Source organism: Morus notabilis, unplaced genomic scaffold (genome assembly GCF_000414095.1).
Source record: "Morus notabilis unplaced genomic scaffold, ASM41409v2 Scaffold717, whole genome shotgun sequence".
NCBI classification, from domain to species: domain Eukaryota; kingdom Viridiplantae; phylum Streptophyta; class Magnoliopsida; order Rosales; family Moraceae; genus Morus; species Morus notabilis.
The window spans coordinates 400322-417942 of NW_010363083.1; the positions used below are offsets into that span (position 1 = coordinate 400322).

The 17621-nt window shown below is 35.8% G+C and overlaps 2 protein-coding genes and 1 pseudogene across 2 annotated transcripts; 2 read left to right on the forward strand and 1 right to left on the reverse strand.

Moving 5' to 3' along the window:
* Positions 1–4950: 4950 nt before the first annotated feature.
* On the reverse strand, positions 4951–5297 carry LOC21398571 (auxin-responsive protein SAUR20). Its single transcript, XM_010103584.2, has one exon. It carries the CDS (start codon positions 5242–5244, stop codon positions 4951–4953), a length of 294 nt encoding a protein of 97 aa, XP_010101886.1. The 5' UTR covers positions 5245–5297.
* A 4867-nt stretch (positions 5298–10164) lies between these two features.
* Positions 10165–10681, forward strand: LOC21398572 (annotated as a pseudogene).
* Positions 10682–15177: 4496 nt separating this feature from the next.
* On the forward strand, positions 15178–15647 carry LOC21398573 (auxin-induced protein 15A). Its single transcript, XM_010103586.2, has one exon. It carries the CDS (start codon positions 15248–15250, stop codon positions 15548–15550), a length of 303 nt encoding a protein of 100 aa, XP_010101888.1. The 5' UTR covers positions 15178–15247; the 3' UTR covers positions 15551–15647.
* Positions 15648–17621: the final 1974 nt, after the last annotated feature.

A 17621-nucleotide genomic window follows, 5' to 3' on the forward strand; every position in this document is an offset into this window, starting at 1 on the left:
TTGATTAACGTCTAAAAGTGATGTTCACAAGCGGTCAATTGTAGCACAGAATGGTGGTCGTATCCACAGAGAGATAACAAAATAACAAGAATGACTAACAGAATAAGAGCGTTAGAGAAAAGTGAATTAAAGAAAAAGAAGAGTTTTTGAGATTTTGTTGCAAATAAAATAGAAAGGAGGAAATTTGTATGAAGAAAATTCAATAGTAAAAATGGTAAGGTGTCGAGAATCCCTAATGTTTCGTTCACTAATTCAAGTTTTGATTCACAAAATAAACGACTCGAATAAATTAAATCTCTATGTTGACTCCGGAAATATTATTATTACAAGTTATCTAAAATCGACAATATATCAATTTGACAATATTGCAATAAAAGACAATTTACAAAATAATTTGAATAACAAAACAATGCATGACAGAATTACATAAGAAAAGCGTGACTGAACTTATATAAAAATTGGCACACAATATTTTAAAAAGTAATAGAAAAATAGATAAGATTTAATTCATTCAGATATTGAACTTTACAGCACAAGGAATCAAAACCCTAAATTGGGTCACTCAAGAGAAGTTCATTTCTAACCTCACCAAGAGAACTCTAGCCTAACTTGCAAAACATTCTCACAAGTTCTAGAAAGAAAATATGAGACTGACAGCAAGACGACAGAAAACTGAATATTCAAAACTTACAAAAACCTTAGGCTAACCCCTCTATTTATAGTGTTCAGAGGTTACCTATCAAATAAGGAAATAAATAATAAAAATAGAAAATTACAAAAGAAAAGGAAACAAAATAAAATTACACATAAATTAGGAGAAATCATATATTTGATTTGAGGAAGAAATCTGATAATTTGTTTTGATTTTTGGGGAAAAAATTCAGATTTAGCACAAAAGGGGCACGTGTCGAAGCTTGGTTGGAGGAAAGGAACATATCTGCCACGTGTCACGCGCGGAGTGGGCGGAAGGAGCTGGCGCTGGGCAGTGAGGGAGACAGTTGTCGTGCGCAGAGGAGAAACGCTGGCTGGCTTGAGCAGCGCAGGACCCACGCGAGAACGGGATGGACGCGCTAATGATCGCACGTGAATGGGACGCGCTCTAATGGCCAGGCGGTGCGGGTGATGCACGCGAGGAAAAGTGTGAAAACGTGGGAAAGCTGGGCGGTGGGACCCACGGTGCTGATGCAACTTGGCCGGCTCAGCTAGCTCGGCGCGGCTCTCCCTCTCTCTGATCGGCTTGTACGGCTCGGCTGAAAGGCTTGGCTCTGAGTGGTTGAAAACATGGCTTTCATGGCTTATTTTTGTGTAGCTTTTTACATTGCTTTTTATCTGTAAATAATTAAGCAAAAACTAGACAAATTCCAATTAAAAATATTATGAATAAAAATAGTGGAATTGTTTAATTAAAGCTTAAATATTTTAATATTATATAAATCAAAAGCATGCATTTTCATGCACTAATCACTATATTATACATTCTAAAAACCGGTTAAATTCTGAACGAGCAAAACTAAAGTCTCTAAGCAAACATATTATACACACACAATTTATATAACTTGATATTACCTCTTCTATCATCTCTCGTATGCGTCGATCCGGCAGGGAATTCATTTTCATCATTTTTACTCTTTATCTTTCCCTTGGAACTTTCCCCTTTTTCTGTCTTTTTTATTTCCGAAATCTTCTTTTCTTTACCCTCACCAAAACAAAAACAATTCTCCATTCCTTCGCACAATTAAGAGACATTAGTTAACAGCTATGGGGGGGACACAAAAGATGATGAACACAAGATGTATATATATTGGTTTCGTAGGGTTTCCCATTGCTAGCAATTAATTCATTTCAATTACTAAAAACAAAGTCTAATGGTTTTAATTTAGAAACTTCCCGTATGGTAAATATTCACTGTTTTTTAAATGGGGAATTTGTGAGTCAAATGATCTTCTTCTTAATTAATTCTTTCTTTCTTTCTTTCTTTCTTTCTTTCTTAATCACTAAATATTTGCAATATATATATATATATAGACGTATTGTGTCTCCCATAATAATTTATGATCCCTAGCAAAAGGAAACTACCATAAAGCAAATCCTTCAAACTCTACAAAATCATTATCCCTTCCTTACAATTATTTTTCTATCCCACCAGAAAGCCTACTTCCTAATTTTGTTACTTTCCGGTTCCATGTAATAACACATCAAATAATGGCTTTAAAAATACCACCTAATAACGTGTCATAAAAAAAGTCAAGGAGATAATTAGATTATAAGGTATGTCACCCATTCAACCCTATATATTCCCCTCGATTGACTTTTGCCGTGTCTAAAAATTTTTGCAATAAACATGTTATCTTTGCAAAATGTGCGTCTATTAACACCCCTTATTTTACTTTTTACACACCTATTTAAGGGTTCCAATTAAGATAGTAAGTGGATACAAATGACAAGAAATTGGGAACAAAATTGGCAGACATGGGAAAGATTACGAGGCCAAAGATTGTCTTTTAGGGTTACTGCAAGTGATGGTAGAATGGTGCATGTGATAATGTTGCATTGGAGAATTGGGGGTTTAATAAAGTGTACGAGGGAAAAAATTTCATCAAATAATTAATAAGGAAATTTTTTTTTCTCAATCTCAATGGATTAAAAATATATTATGAGCAACTGGTTCTTTGCAGGTTCTTTCTTTCCTCTTTTATGACATCGTCTTGTTTTTACGTACTTATTTTGGTCGCTTATCTTTTTCATTATTATGAAAGGATTTTGTTATTAAAGGCTTTGGGACATATTACTTGTTTTGGTCCTGGGTATGGACGAAAATTTTGTGGAAATTTCTAAAATTTCGATTTAAATTTCAGATTTTTGAGGGTCCGAAAATTTTTTCCACTATAATATCGATATCGGTAAAATATTGAGAAAATATTAGAAATATAAGTAAATATTGGTCAAAATGTCGATATCAGTTTGCATATAGAGTAATTGGTATAAGATATCAGGGTAATTAAGGTGATTTCGGAAACGAAAATTTTAAAGGTTTTTTTTTTTGTTTTTTCTTTTTAAATTTGCTTTATAATATATATTTTTTTGCATTATTTCTTTTGTCATCTTACAAGGAGAGTGAGGAATATCAAGAATGCAAATATCGAGTTTACAATCGATAAATTTGGGTTCCAATTATTGCAGCTATTCCAACGAGACTCTTAACGTTCATTATTCATATAATCATAATTTTAGAAACTATGATAGATATGAAATTTTTAATTATCCTGATCATAACATACCACCACCATCTCAGACAAACGATTAGGAGAATTCACAGTTTCTAATTCATTAAAATGCAGCAGGATGGGATCAACAAACCTTCATGTAACACGTTAATAACTACATTCGACATTATTTAAATAACTTGTCATAATACCAATATTGTTTGAATCAATATGGGATCTTAACCATGTTTGCTGCTCATAAAACTTTCTTTTGGTAATAAAAAATGTAATATGTATGAAATTTTTATATAAAACTTGTTTATTTATGTATCTTTTAATGTTGATGCTATCAAAAATTCTCAAAAATGTGTCCTAATGTAAATTTCGGTCATTTCCATAATTATCTTGTTGGGAATTGGTTCTTTCGTTTCTCCTCTTTCTTTATTCCCTTTTACTCGCACGTGTAAAGCACGTGGGCTTCTTCCTGGCTTCTTGATCAACCCTCATGATTTGTTGCAGCGGCGAAGCCCTTTCATTTCATTGTCTCCTGGCTGGTGTGTGATGTGCAAAAAGGATGAGAGTCAGCGAATCATTTCTTTGTGCATTGTTCTTTTTCTCACCATATTTGGTCTCTTCTTTTGAAGGAATTTGGACTGCTTTGGGCAATTCCTAGAAGCTGTGCAGAGTTGTTCAGGTTCTGTCCACCATCTAGTCGCAGTTGTAGGGACAAAATTTGATGGAGGATTACTATTTTAGCTATTTTTTGGGGTATTTGGTTTGAGAGGAATCAGAGTTTATGAAAATTGTGGGGAAATAGTCTTGTTGGATGGTATAAAATGAAATATTGGGTATTGTTATGAGTTTATAGAGATAAAGAGTTCGGTCGGCGAATTTTTCAGATTTTGTTAGGAATTGGACACCTTTTTTATAGCTTCGTACTTTTTGTTGTTTGGTTTTGTTTTTTCTTGGCTTACTTTTTGAGGAAACCTCTTCCTCTTGCCCTTGTATTCTTTCCTTTTCCCTTTAAATTTCAATTAAGTTTTCCAGTTTCTTTTTTAAAAAAAAAAAAAAAAACTAGTGTATCTATATATCATTGGATCGCGTAATTCGGCCAGAATTTTAGCTGAATCAGAGAAATTGTAGTGCGTGATCTGACAAGCGTTTGATCATTTTGGTATTTTCATAAAATTGGAGTACCGATATTTCTACCGATATTAATATTTTCATCCTTAGTCCTGGGAGTTCTCATTGGGCAGTAGTGAAGCTTAATAAAGGAGGTTTCCCAACTGACTTCCACTAATAATACAATTGATTTCAAGATCTCTGTTGCTCATTCTTGAGATATTTAGGGATTAAGAACCCTGGTTTAATTTGTAATTTCTAAAACAATGTCTAATGATCAATCACATTATGTCACATAATCTGATTGGTTAAACATTATATAGAATAGTAATTAAAACTAGACAGAAAATTTGATTCTCAGTAGTCACTAAATAATGGCCATTGGTGTTTCCATGAACAAAGACGTTAATTGATTAATAGAAGATTGTAGCAAGGGAAATCAAATAGCAAATGAAGCCAAAAGACAATAATCTTAGGATCTGACAAGTTGAATATCAGGTGAAGATGTAGAATCAAATTAGCAAATTCTAGTTTACAACTTTCTCCAGTAGGTAAACGATTTGAAGTGCATAATCTACAAAATTGTCTCTCTTGGTCCTTGTTAGTGGTACAAATTAGAATCTATTCAAAATCGAGAAGTCAGATCAACGAAGATGTCTTCTCTGCAGGGAATTGTGAGTCCACCTATCGGATGCTCATACCCGAACTCTTCCTCTGCCATGCTAAGCAACTCTTGAAATGCAAGCTCATTAAGGTAGGACACAGGTACTACGTAGCGCTTCTTCTCGTTCTCTCCAACATACACCACAAAGTAGCCTTTTGGGACAGTTGTAGACTTCAGTGTTGCTTCTTTAAGTCCAGAAAGTGTCCGGCGAAGAGCTTTCTTACCCTTAACAATACCACGCAGTCCAAATGCCATGTTGATTTACCTATGTTTTTGCTTTAGAGGGAGTTGAGAGACTAGAATTCTCAAATAACTTTTGCGAGTAGAGAATGTGATTACTTGATGCAGAGGTATGGTTATGTGCCCTTTTATATAAATGAATGGGTCTTTTCGAAATCATCTAAAGCTTTGAAAGAAGTGGTTGTGGAGGCAATTGGGTAGATATTCAATTTGGAAGAGACATAAGGATTTGAAACTTCACATGGCTTTGTCTTCCAACTCATACATATTGGAAAGTTGGTTATGATTGAGGCATACATATATCATGATCTGTCTAACCATACCAGGAGAACAACTTACAAAGGACCCCACTTGAAACCAAAGATTTTCAGCAAAGAACCACATAATCTCTCCCACAATAAAAAAACTTGTTCCTGCAGATATAGATTATATACACAACGTTAAGAGAAGTCAATGAATATTATTCACACCGTCAACAATGCATGGGAATAAATGGAAAAATAAAATCAGTTACAAGAAGACCACCACAGCAACAACAACAACAAGCCTTAATCCTAACTTAATTGGGGTCGGTTATATGGATTTCACTTTTTCACAGGGCTCTGTTCGAAATTATACTTTCCTGAAGGCCTAGATCTAAAATGTCTTTCCTAACGACTTCAGTCCACATAATTTTTGGTCTACCCCTCCCTCTCCTAGTATTAGGTATAAGAATGTCCTCCCAAGCACGAACTGGTGCTTCTAGCGGTCTACGTTGGACATGCCCGAACCACCTCAAGCGGCCTTCGAGCACCTTATCTTCTATTGGTGCTACACCTATTTTACTATGAATAACTCCATTCCTTATGCGATCTATTCTCGTATGGCCATTCATCCATCTTAACATACGCATTTTTGCCACACTCATCTTAGATATATGTTGTCTCTTAATGGCCCAACATTCACTACCATATAACATAGCTGGGCGGATTACAGTCCTATAGAACTTTCCTTTCAACTTAATAGGCATCTTTCCGTCACATAAAACTCCCGTAGCATTCTTCCACTTAACCCACCATGCCTTAATCCTATGTTGAATATCCTCTTCTATATCTCTTTCGTACTGTACTATAGACCCAAGGTACCTAAACTTCCTAGAAGCCCCAATCTCCACACCATCTAAAGAAATTTCATCACTCTGATTACTTGAGTTACTAAACCTACAATGCATGTATTTAGTTTTCATCCTACTTAACTTAAATCCCTTCGTCTCAAGAGTCTGTCTCCACAGTTCTAACTTATGGTTAACTCCTTCCTTATGTTCATCAACTAAAACTATATCATCTGCAAAAAGCATACACCAAGGAACGCTATATTGGATTTCTCTTGTCAGCTCATCCATCACGATGGTGAAAAAATAAGGACTAAGAGCAGATCCTTGATGAAGGCTGATCCGAATGGGGAACTCTGTCATGTAGCCTCCAGCAGTTCTCACACTCGTGACCATCCCATCATACATGTCCTTAATTACCTTAATATACCTCGTATGCACTCCTCTCGTTTTTAGTACCCACCATAAAACTTCACTCGGCACCCTATCATATGCCTTTTCTAAAACTATAAAGACCATATGTAGGTCCGTCTTGGCTTCTTTGTACCTTTCCATCAGCATCCTAAGAAGAAAAATGATTTCCGTGGTTGATCTGCCTAGCATGAAGCCAAATTGGTTACTTGAGATGGTAGTTGTGGCCCTTAATCCCCTTTCGATAACTCTCTCCCAAAGTTTCATAGTATGACATATTAACTTTATGCCCCTATAATTGAGAGTAGTTCTGGCCCTTAATCTCCTTTCGATAACTCTCTCCTAAAGTTTCATAATGTGGCATATTAACTTTATGCCTTTATAATTGTTACAATTCATCACATCTCCTTTATTCTTGAAGATGGGGACAAGAATATTTTTCCTCCATGCATCAGGCATATGCTTCTTCTTTAGTATCTCATTAAAAGCTTAGTGAGCCACACAATTCCAACATCTCCTAACACCATCCAAACCTCTATTGGAATATCATCTAGCCCACATGCCTTCCCCTTTTTCATCTTCCGTAGTGCAGTTTTAACTTCTGAGACTCTGATTTCTCTTGTATACATCACATTAGGTTCTCCTTGTGACCTAAGATTGTCAAACTCTATCGCATGATCATCATTATAAAGCTTCTCAAAGTAACTCCTCCACCTTTCCTTAATGTCTTTATCTCTTGTCAGAACTTGATCCGTATCATCCTTAACACACCTCACTTGATTTAGGTCATGACACTTCCTTTTTCTTATCTTAGCTAGTTTATATATATCCTTCTCTCCTTCTCTAGTCTCAAGTTTCCTATATACCTCATATATGTAAGTAGAACGAGCCTTACCAATTGCTCGCTTAGCTTCTTTCTTCGCTTTTTTGTACTTATTAAAAGTTTTAACATCCTTACGCTTTGGTAAATCTCTATATAAATCCCTCTTGGTCCTAATAGCCTTTTGAACTTCCTCACTCCACTACCAGGTTTCTTTCCCATGGGGGCCTTTACCTCTAGATTCCCCTAGTACCTCCTTTGCCACTTTTCTAAGGCAGCTGGCTATGGCATCCTACATACTATTTACATCACCTACATATGACCAAGTAGCCTCATCTAACAACTTCTCTTTAAAGGCCAATTGCTTTATTCCCTTCAAATGCCACCAACGAGTTCGTGGGAGGTGGTTTATCTTAATCCTTTTATTGCAAAGCTTAATGCTCACATCTAAGATCACTAACCTATGTTGGGTGGCTAGTAATTCTCCAGAAATTACTTAACAATTCTTACATAAAGAACGATCTCTATACCTAGTGAGAAAATAATCTATCTGGCTTAAGTTCCTTCCATTCTTAAAAGTTATCAAGTGAGAATCTCTTTTCTTGAAAAATGTGTTTGTTATGATAAAATCATGTTAAATCATGTCCCAACGTAAATTCTAAAATAGATTTCCCTTCTTCGTTTCGAGATCCAAAACCAAAACCACCATGAATCCTTTCGAAGTTTTTCCTATCCTTACCAATATGCCCATTGAAATCTCCTCCAATGAAAATGCTATCCTCATTGCCTATACGACACACTAAGTCATCTATGTCTTCCCAGAACTTGACTTTAGTTTACACATCCAATCCTATTTGTGGAGCGTAAGCACTAATTACATAGATGGACTTATTTCCTAGAACCAATTTGAGCAAAATAATTCTATCCCCTATTCGCTTAATCTCAACTACGTCATCCTTCACAGTTTTGTCCACTAGAATACCAACTCCATTGCAATTCCTTTCCCAACCTATATACCATAACTTGTGTCCTAAATTTCCAATCTCCTTTACTTTCTCTCTTATCCACTTCATTTCCTGTAAGCATAAAATATTAATTCTTCTTCTTATCATAACATCTACTAACTCCATAGATTTTCCAGTTAAAGAATCAACATTCCAACTACCTAAATGAATTTTCCTATCATGGGCTAGCTCTGCCCCTTGCACACGTCCATGAATGTGCAAGGATCCCCTTTGCATATTTTTCACCATATCCGGGGCCCAACATGGCGCATAGGCTCGTTTTACCCCCCACACCCATCCATGAATGTGCAAAGACCCCCCTTGCCTATTTAACACTATATCCGGGGCCCGGCATAGCGCGTCGCATGTAGAGAACGCCCCAACAGATTCTATGTGAGTGAAATCCATAAGAGTGACTTATTTTTACGCTGGCCGTCAACCTACCACAACCTTCCTCTTTTTCCCGGGCTTGGGACCAGCTATACAAACGCATAGGCAGAGTTGTTACAAGAAGACCAATTTAATTTAATTTCTAGGGATTAGTGGTATAATGTTAATACGTTATCCAGTTATTTAATGAAGTCATCCTTGAGTTTGGTCAAACTACATGTCTCTTTGAGTTTGGATTTTAGTCTCTAATTTGTTAATTTAGAGACTAAATTATTCATGAACTACATAAATAAAAAAGATTGAGCTTTCCATGATTTTTCACTCTTGAATCTACATCATATAATTCATATCAAAGTGATCTAATATGCACAAGAAATCTGAGTGTCCAAAAATATTTCCATTCCTCAACAACCGTAAAATCTTAAAACTTTTTTTTTTTTTTTTTACCAGCAAACTTCAGTGGTTAAATGCTTATTACACGAAAAGTTTCTGTAAAATGACCTTATATCATGTGAAGTGGAGTGAGCAAGTGAAATGTTGAGAAACAGATAAGGTCCCACCACTTCAAGACACCAAAAAAGAGGCTGCAGCTTGGAAAACTGTGTTGAGCACATTTCTACGCTCAAAAAAGCTTCAGTACAAGTCAAGGAGATATCCAGAAGCAGTGAACTTGGTCAGCTTATCAATATGTCCCCCTCATGTCTGTTATCCATTTTTATATTATTATACCCGCAATTCAACATCTTCAAAGTGTTCTGTAATTGCAGTAATCCTCACTATTCAACTTTCATGTTACATGTTATTAGTTATCATAGCAATATGTTCCCCTGCCCTCATGTCTGTTATCCATTTTTATATATATTTTTTGGATGTAATATGCTTTTCCCACCAATTTACCTTTTTTTCTTTCCATTTTTTTTTAATAAAATAAAGTTTATGAGGAGGCTGTGTTGACAACAAAAAAGTACAAAAAAGTGCAATTGGGTTACACTTATACATCCTAATTTTTCATTTAATTATTGCATAGAATTTATTTCTTAGCTTTTTGAAGAGACACAGTAGAAAGGACAACACCATGTGATTGCCCAACTGCCTGTGTCTCTCTCAATATACCCTTATCCAAATGCCTCTTCGGTCTTCACCATTCATTTTATGTCAATAATTTTACATGCTTTGGCCTACATACATAATTATTATTAACTATCTTCTATATACACACATTCACAAGGTTCAGATCACTAGCATCCCAAGTCCGGCCTCTTTTTCTCAAATTTGTTTCCACACTCGTTTTTCTTATTCCTTTTTCCTCAATTAGATTACTCGCATATAAAGCGATGGGTTTCCGATTTCCCCGAGGAGTTAACGCTAAGAAACTTCTTCAGAGGTCCCTCTCAAATGCAAGCCCAGCAGCTTCACCGGTACCCAATGTCCCTAAAGGATATTTAGCAGTCTATGTTGGTGACGATGAGAGCAAAATGAAGAGGTTTGTGATCCCTGTATCATTTCTCAACCAGCCTATATTCCAAGAGTTGCTAAGTCAATCATAAGAAGAATTTGGATTTGATCATCCAATGGGAGGACTTACTATTCCCTGCAGAGAAGATGCCTTCATCGATCTTATTGCTCGCTTGAATCCCTTGTAATTAACCAATAGATAACAATTGCTAATAACAATCTTTGTTACAATTTTGTAGGGCAGACAATGCCAATACTTTGTATATATTTTTCCTCAGGAACCAAGAGAGAAATTGTCCCTGAGAATGATACTTTGTAGATATTTTCTCCAATGAGTTAATTGATTGGATCTTTTATCTCTTAATTAGATTTTTATATAGAATCATCTTCTTGACATATGGTATGTGAAAGATTGAAGCTACAAGAAAAGGATGATGTTAGGTACCTAGGTTTTCCACAACCAAACAGCCATACATACACATATCAATCCTGAAATTGACGAGGAATTAGATAGAAATAAGGGAATTCTTTTATTGAAAACCACTAGCCAATCTCCAATTACACTACCAAACACTACTAAATGGAAAAGTAAAGGATAGAATGGAGAATTCGAGTACTTTGGGGACTCCTAATTTAGTGGTATTCGAGAGAGCACCGCTCTCCCTAATCTCAGTCTCCTAAAACTCTCAAAATCACAACATACCTCTAGTGAGCTACTAAGCCCTTTATTTACACTAATTTCTACTAATTCTACCAGCCTACTAACCAAACAAGTTCCTAAGTTAACGGATCCTAACATTACCCCCCCGCCTAAACATTCACCTTGTCCTCAAGGTGAAAACCAGAAAATAAAACTGCAATAGTACATCAACATGGGAAAGAACAAAGATTTTTGTGAGCTCCATGAAACAAACAGAACTTACTTCAAATCTTCTTGATAACTTCCATGTTTTGCCAAGTTCACACTTCTGTTTGGAACCTGAATTGTGAACCGTAGTGAAATCAACTAATCCAAGAAGTTCATCCAAAAACTTATCCCCATAAGAATGCAAGAGTTTGCTGGTTATCCCAATCAAATCATGTATACTAGTCACCTCTCACCAGTTTTATCTTGCTGTAGTTTATACTCCACCGTATCCAAGAATTTTGCCTCACTATTGTTCTTCAAAACACCAACAATGGAGGGAAGATGCAAGTGTACTTTCTCCATTCCTTTGTCAACACCCCCACAATTGCTAAAAACCGAACCAATAAGACCTTTTAAAATACTAGAATGGCCTCCACCTTCTTTAACTTCTTTCACTGGTGCATCAAACACATTCTCTATGGCAATATCCTTAGAAAAGTTTGATGTCATTAAGATCTTGTTCCACACACCTTGAAGCCCCTCATTCTTGGCATTGGTTTGAAAGTCATCTTCATTTGCAACGCCTTGGTCCACCTTCCCGATGAGATTCTTTGAAGGAAACTCTTTTTGAGCATCAATTTGCTTATCTGAAACAGCTTTAGTGTGAGCCAAAAGTAGTCCACTTGAAATTCATATTTCATGCTCTTTATTGACTTTCAACTTCGTAGTGATATCTCTCTCAAAAACTGCATTTAATATCTCTTTCCATGGTGCAGCAAGTACCTCGATTTGTCGTCCATAATCAGCCTTGGTATCCGCTCGCCCTTTCGCCACGAAACTCCCATAGACGGTATCTTCTTGTATTGATTGGAAACGCTGTAGTAAATGAGCTTTCAATTCATCCCAATTGCAGAACAGCCAACAACCATCCTGCCATTGATTCCAAACCAAAGCATCACCCTCCATGGCCTCTTCCGCAGCCCATACTTTCTCTCTTTCTGTCAACCTATACAACAGAAAATAACGATCAGCTCGAAAGACCCACTCGTCAGCATTTTCTCCGGTGAACAATGGCATCTTCATTCGCTGAAATTGCCGATCCGATCGGTTCTCCCACAGCATGTCACGCCACCTTCCCCTTCTCCTGTTCAAAACCCTAGGATCTCCACCAACAAGATGGCAAAACTCTATTCACCTTGCCCATATCAGATCGAAAAACCCAAGGATCAGCCCCAAAATCACTTCGTGAATTTTCACATTTTGAGGACCCGACCCAAATTTCACTAGAATTTCGAGACCCAGCTCCAATGGCGTCAAACTTAACCCAAATCTTGCTGGAAGTGTGACGTCCAACCACCACAGCACTGAAATTGGCCTTGCACATGCCGTAACTGGAAGATCTGGTCTTGCCTTCACCGGAATCCACCTAAATCTCGCCGGAATCAGGTGACCCAGTCCTAACCCGACCGGAATCTGCCCCAACCATAACTGAATCACAAGACCTAGTCCAATTCATTGTATAATCATCCCCGAGCACGCTTGGATTTCAAGACACTACCATAAACTCGTCAGAATCAGCCAAAACGGCACCCAAATGAGAGTTAAAACGGCACCGGAACCGCGAGACCCGTTCCAAATCCGGCTGGAATCAGACTCAGACGTACAAAAATCATGAAGCGTAGCCCTTGCGACGCTCAATTCTGTTGCAAATCTACTGCCATTCACTTTAGATCTAGACGATCTAGCTCCAGATCGCCAAGATTTTTCCCGGTCTTTGGCCTCGTGCGATTTCGGATCTGGTTGCGCCCCATCTGGCGTTGTTCGTCGACGTTGACGCTCCAACTCTATCATGGTTCTGCAGTTTGAAACCCTTGCTTCGTAATTCCAATCAGATCGCGAAACCCGATGTTCAGTGCTCAGATATGATCGTGACTCATTCCAACCAGATCGCAACGCATTCGTCGTTGTTCGCCGGCATTGTTCTTCTAGTTGGGACCACCTATCCTTCACCGGCGTTATCCCACTTTTAGCCACCCATGCTTTGCGGACCTGCTCCTCTAACAATTGAATGATCTGCTTCACACTTTGAACTTTGAAGCGTTGATTCCATTTTCTCTTTTATTGATTTCATTTACTCTTTTCTTTTTTTTCGGGAATCGATTGATTGCTCTGATACCAAATTGTTAGGAACCTGGTTGTCACAGCTCAATTTTCACACAGAAGAACAAGAATAGAAGGTAATCAAAGTGGTTTTATTAATCATCACCAACACTAGCTCATAGAATTTACAACCAAACTAAGAAAAAAACTTAAAGAAAGCTTAGGATAGACTAGAGTATTTGAGTACTCTGAAAAACTCTTAATTTTGATGGTATTCGAGAGACTACCACTCTCTCTAATCTCAGTCTCCCAAAACTCTCAAAATCACAACATACCTCAAGTGAGCTACTCAGCCCTTTATTTATACTAATTCCTACTAATTCTACTAGCCCACTAACCAAACAAGTTCTCAAGTTAACGGATCCTAACAGATGATTTTGGCGCTGATTTGGAAAATGGGTCTCAATTTAAAGGACAATAAAGCAATTTCTATAGTCCACCACCCGGACCAAGTTTTACTAAAATCTCTAAATTAAGACATCTAAACTGATATGTCAGACTAGTGACTCAACTATGGTTCCAATCTCATGATAAATTAGGAGGAAATAGAGATGTAATACTTGAAAATGAGAAATAAAAGATAAAATAGTGATAAAAGAGAAGAAGACAAGATTTAACATCGTTTGACAATATGTCTATATCTACGAACAAAGTATTTTCATTTATTCAGCTTGCTATTTATAATGAATGTGTACATTGATATATAATGATCTCATCACTCCATAGTAAAGACTGTTATGAGTTGACTTCTATACTTATCTTTCTACAATTATGCAACCAATGTCCTATAATTATACAAGAAAATTTGTTCACACTAAAAATACGAAAGAATATCAACTACCAATTACAATAGTCAACTCAATATTTCAACAATAATACAGTGTAACATCTTTCACTGATAAATGTTTCTATGCATATGAGAACCATTCAAGTTGGAGGTAAGCAATATGGTAAACTGAGACGTTTGTAAGTCCAAAGAAATCGTTTAGTAGGTTTACAACTCAACTCAACTAATCTAATTCAATTTCTTAATTTGTTATCTATCCATGAGCCACATTAGGTCATATTTATCTACTTATGCCACCACATGCTTATCTTAAACTGGTCCAATGAATCTCTCCATCTCATACTTCTATGGTCTTCTATTTTGTGCCAATCAAATTAATAAATATACATAGCACTTGAAATTAAATAAAAGATAACTATTGCTAAGCTAAATGCTGAAAGTGTCGGTACTACAGTAAGTATGCATAAAAAGACAAGCTTTCTACTTCTGCTGAAAAAATCCAACAGACCAGCTGGTCCATATATGCTATGTATATTAGTTGAAATATATAGTCAAATATGTGTTCTCAACGTATAAACTTTTTTTTTTTTGCTCTCATAAATAAACCAAGACTATAGGTGGATGAATACATGTGGTGTCAATAATGCATGCACTTAATATTTATCATCACTAGACCTCACCCAATTGCATCTTAACCATACATTTCATGTTTCCCTGCCTGCAAAGTTAGTCGTTGGCATATAAAGAGGAGGTACAAATGGGACATGTTTGTGCCTTTAAAAATTAAAAATAAAAATAAAAAACAAAAGAAAAATGAATGATAATAAAGAGTTCAAGACAAGCCCATGTGATTCCTCATCAAGCCACCAGAAGTCTTGCTCCACAACTCATTCAAAGCCAACAGGAGAAATCCTTCTCAAAATTTGAATATAAATAAGAATTCAATTGGAGTTAATTCATCAGCAAGGCAATTCATAACTTAAAGAAAACCTTTCCTTCTTTTCCACTTCCACTTTAAAATTTCTTTATTCCTCCTTTACACACATACAGAAAAATGGTTTTCCGTATGCCCGGAGAAGCTCCGGCAAAGAAACTTCTTCGACGGTCTCTCTCGAACTCAAACAAAGCAGATTCAATGGCAGTAGATGTCCCAAGAGGCCATTTTGCAGTTTATGTTGGAAAGATTGAGAAGAAGCGGTTTGTGATTCCTGTGTCCTATCCCAACCAACCTTCATTCCAAGACTTGCTAATTCAAAGAGAAGAAGAATACGCATTTGATCATCCAATGGGCGGTCTAACAATTCCCTGTACAGAACATGCATTTATTGATCTCATCTCAAGCTTGAATGCTTCATGAGACTGACTAAGATTAGGAACATTCATCAACACAATTTTGTAAAGTAGACAATCAATACTATATTCTCTCTCTTTTCCTTGTTGAATGTAAAATGGCTCCCAGAGTGAGAAATGTATATGGGACTTTTTTCTTTTTAATCGTTGAATCAACTTTTCTTCTATTTGTCTTTTTATTTTGTTATTGTCTACTGTTGAAATATGGCTCAAAATTAGCCAGATCAATTTAATGATGCCATATGGTGAGATAATCTTGCTGATACAAAATTCTTGGAGTATCAAATTTGGATTTGGCCTCTTTCAAATTTATTACAAGTGTAACCAAATCAATGTTGTTGTAAATATTCTTGAAAGCTAGGTTTTGCCTTCTTCCAAGATTATGACAAGGGTTAAAAATCCAATACTCGAGCTGACCTATATAAGGCCAATTTTCGAACACTTCATGCATCAGAATTTGAGAGCTTCTAAGTGTTTAATGGGTGTGTTGTGAAAGAAACTCTCTTAGTGCTTTTGTGAGAGTTTTTTGTGTCTATTTGTGTTTTGGGTTTTGAGAGAGTTTAAATACTACTCTTAATCCTCTTGTTCTTTTTGCTAATGAAAATTCGCTGTCGTCTTTGCCCGTGGACGTAAACTAAAATTCGAACCACATAAATTTTTCTGTGAATTTTTCATTTATTTTATTTCTTATTTTATCCCAAAATCCATCATATTTTAATAGAATTTTTAACAACCGGTATCGGAGCCGTTGGTTCATGTTTTCTTGATTTGTGGGCTATTTTAAATTCACTCTTTTAGTTTTTTCTCTGCTAGTCCTCAAATTTTGTGCTGTGTTTCTGACAATTTATTTTAGATTTATTCTGTTATGACGACAGAATTTGAAATTGAGAAATTTGATGGGAGGAATGACTTCAGTCTTTAGGGTTTAAAGATGCGGGCCTTCTAGTTCGACAGGGGCTGCTTGTGGTGGTAAAAGTTAAGGAAGCTCTACTAGAATCAATGGTCGATGACCAACATTTTAGCTCAGACACACAATGCAAGTCAGTTGTCAGTGTCTGACAAAGTGTTGTGAGAAATCGCCGACAAACATTAGCTGGAGGTTTGTGGCTTCGACTTGAGAGCTTGTACATGACGAAATCTCTCACTAATCAGTTGTCTCTGACGCATCGACTGTACACACTCCGTATGGAAGAAAGTCCAGTTGCATTTTTATTTTAGGTTCATCTTTTTCCATTTGTTGGTTTTCGCTCTTTTGTCATTTTTTCCTTTAATTGTGTTATCTTTATGATCCATATTCTTTTTATGATTAGCCCAACAAAACATTTTTCTCCGAATGCTTTCCTTTTAAATAGTATTTTTATGCGATCCTATGAACTGTTATCACCTAATCTTATCTTATCTTAACATATGAAATAGCAGTATAAGATTGTTTTCTTCCACGTACGTTGCATCTGTGATCATGTGTCAACTTCATCACTTCTTTTTTTTTTATCCGTTTAATTATTTATGATTTCTAAATTATTTTTTCAATTTCATGAATCATGTTCCACCTTTATCTAATCTGTCCAACATATCTAATCTAATCTATTCATTCTTCTAAGGGTGTGTTTAGTTGGGGGAATGGAAAAGAATCAAAGTTTATTCTTATGTTTGGTTAGTTTTAAGAAAAGAAATGACCATTTAAAATAGAATGACTTTTCCATCAAATTAGTGAATCATCATTCCTTTCTCATATGAGAAGAATGTACATTTCAAGCTCTTTTAAATTTCTTTTCCATCATTACCCTTAAATATTATAATATTAATATTTATAATAGGTTAGTTTTAAGAAAAGAAATGACCATTTAAAATAGAATGACTTTTCCATCAAATTAGTGAATCATCATTCCTTTCTCATATGAGAAGAATGTACATTTCAAGCTCTTTTAAATTTCTTTTCCATCATTACCCTTAAATATTATAATATTAATATTTATAATATAATTTATATTATATTATAATAATTTATATTATAATATAATTATATCTTATAACATATAATATAATATATTATAATTATATACATATATTATAATATA

What these genes read in the sequence shown, in the direction of transcription:
- LOC21398573 (XM_010103586.2), top strand. Translation starts at nt 15,248, where the DNA reads ATGGTTTTCCGTATGCCCGGAGAAGCTCCGGCAAAGAAACTTCTTCGA.
- LOC21398571 (XM_010103584.2), bottom strand. Translation starts at nt 5,244, where the DNA reads ATGGCATTTGGACTGCGTGGTATTGTTAAGGGTAAGAAAGCTCTTCGC.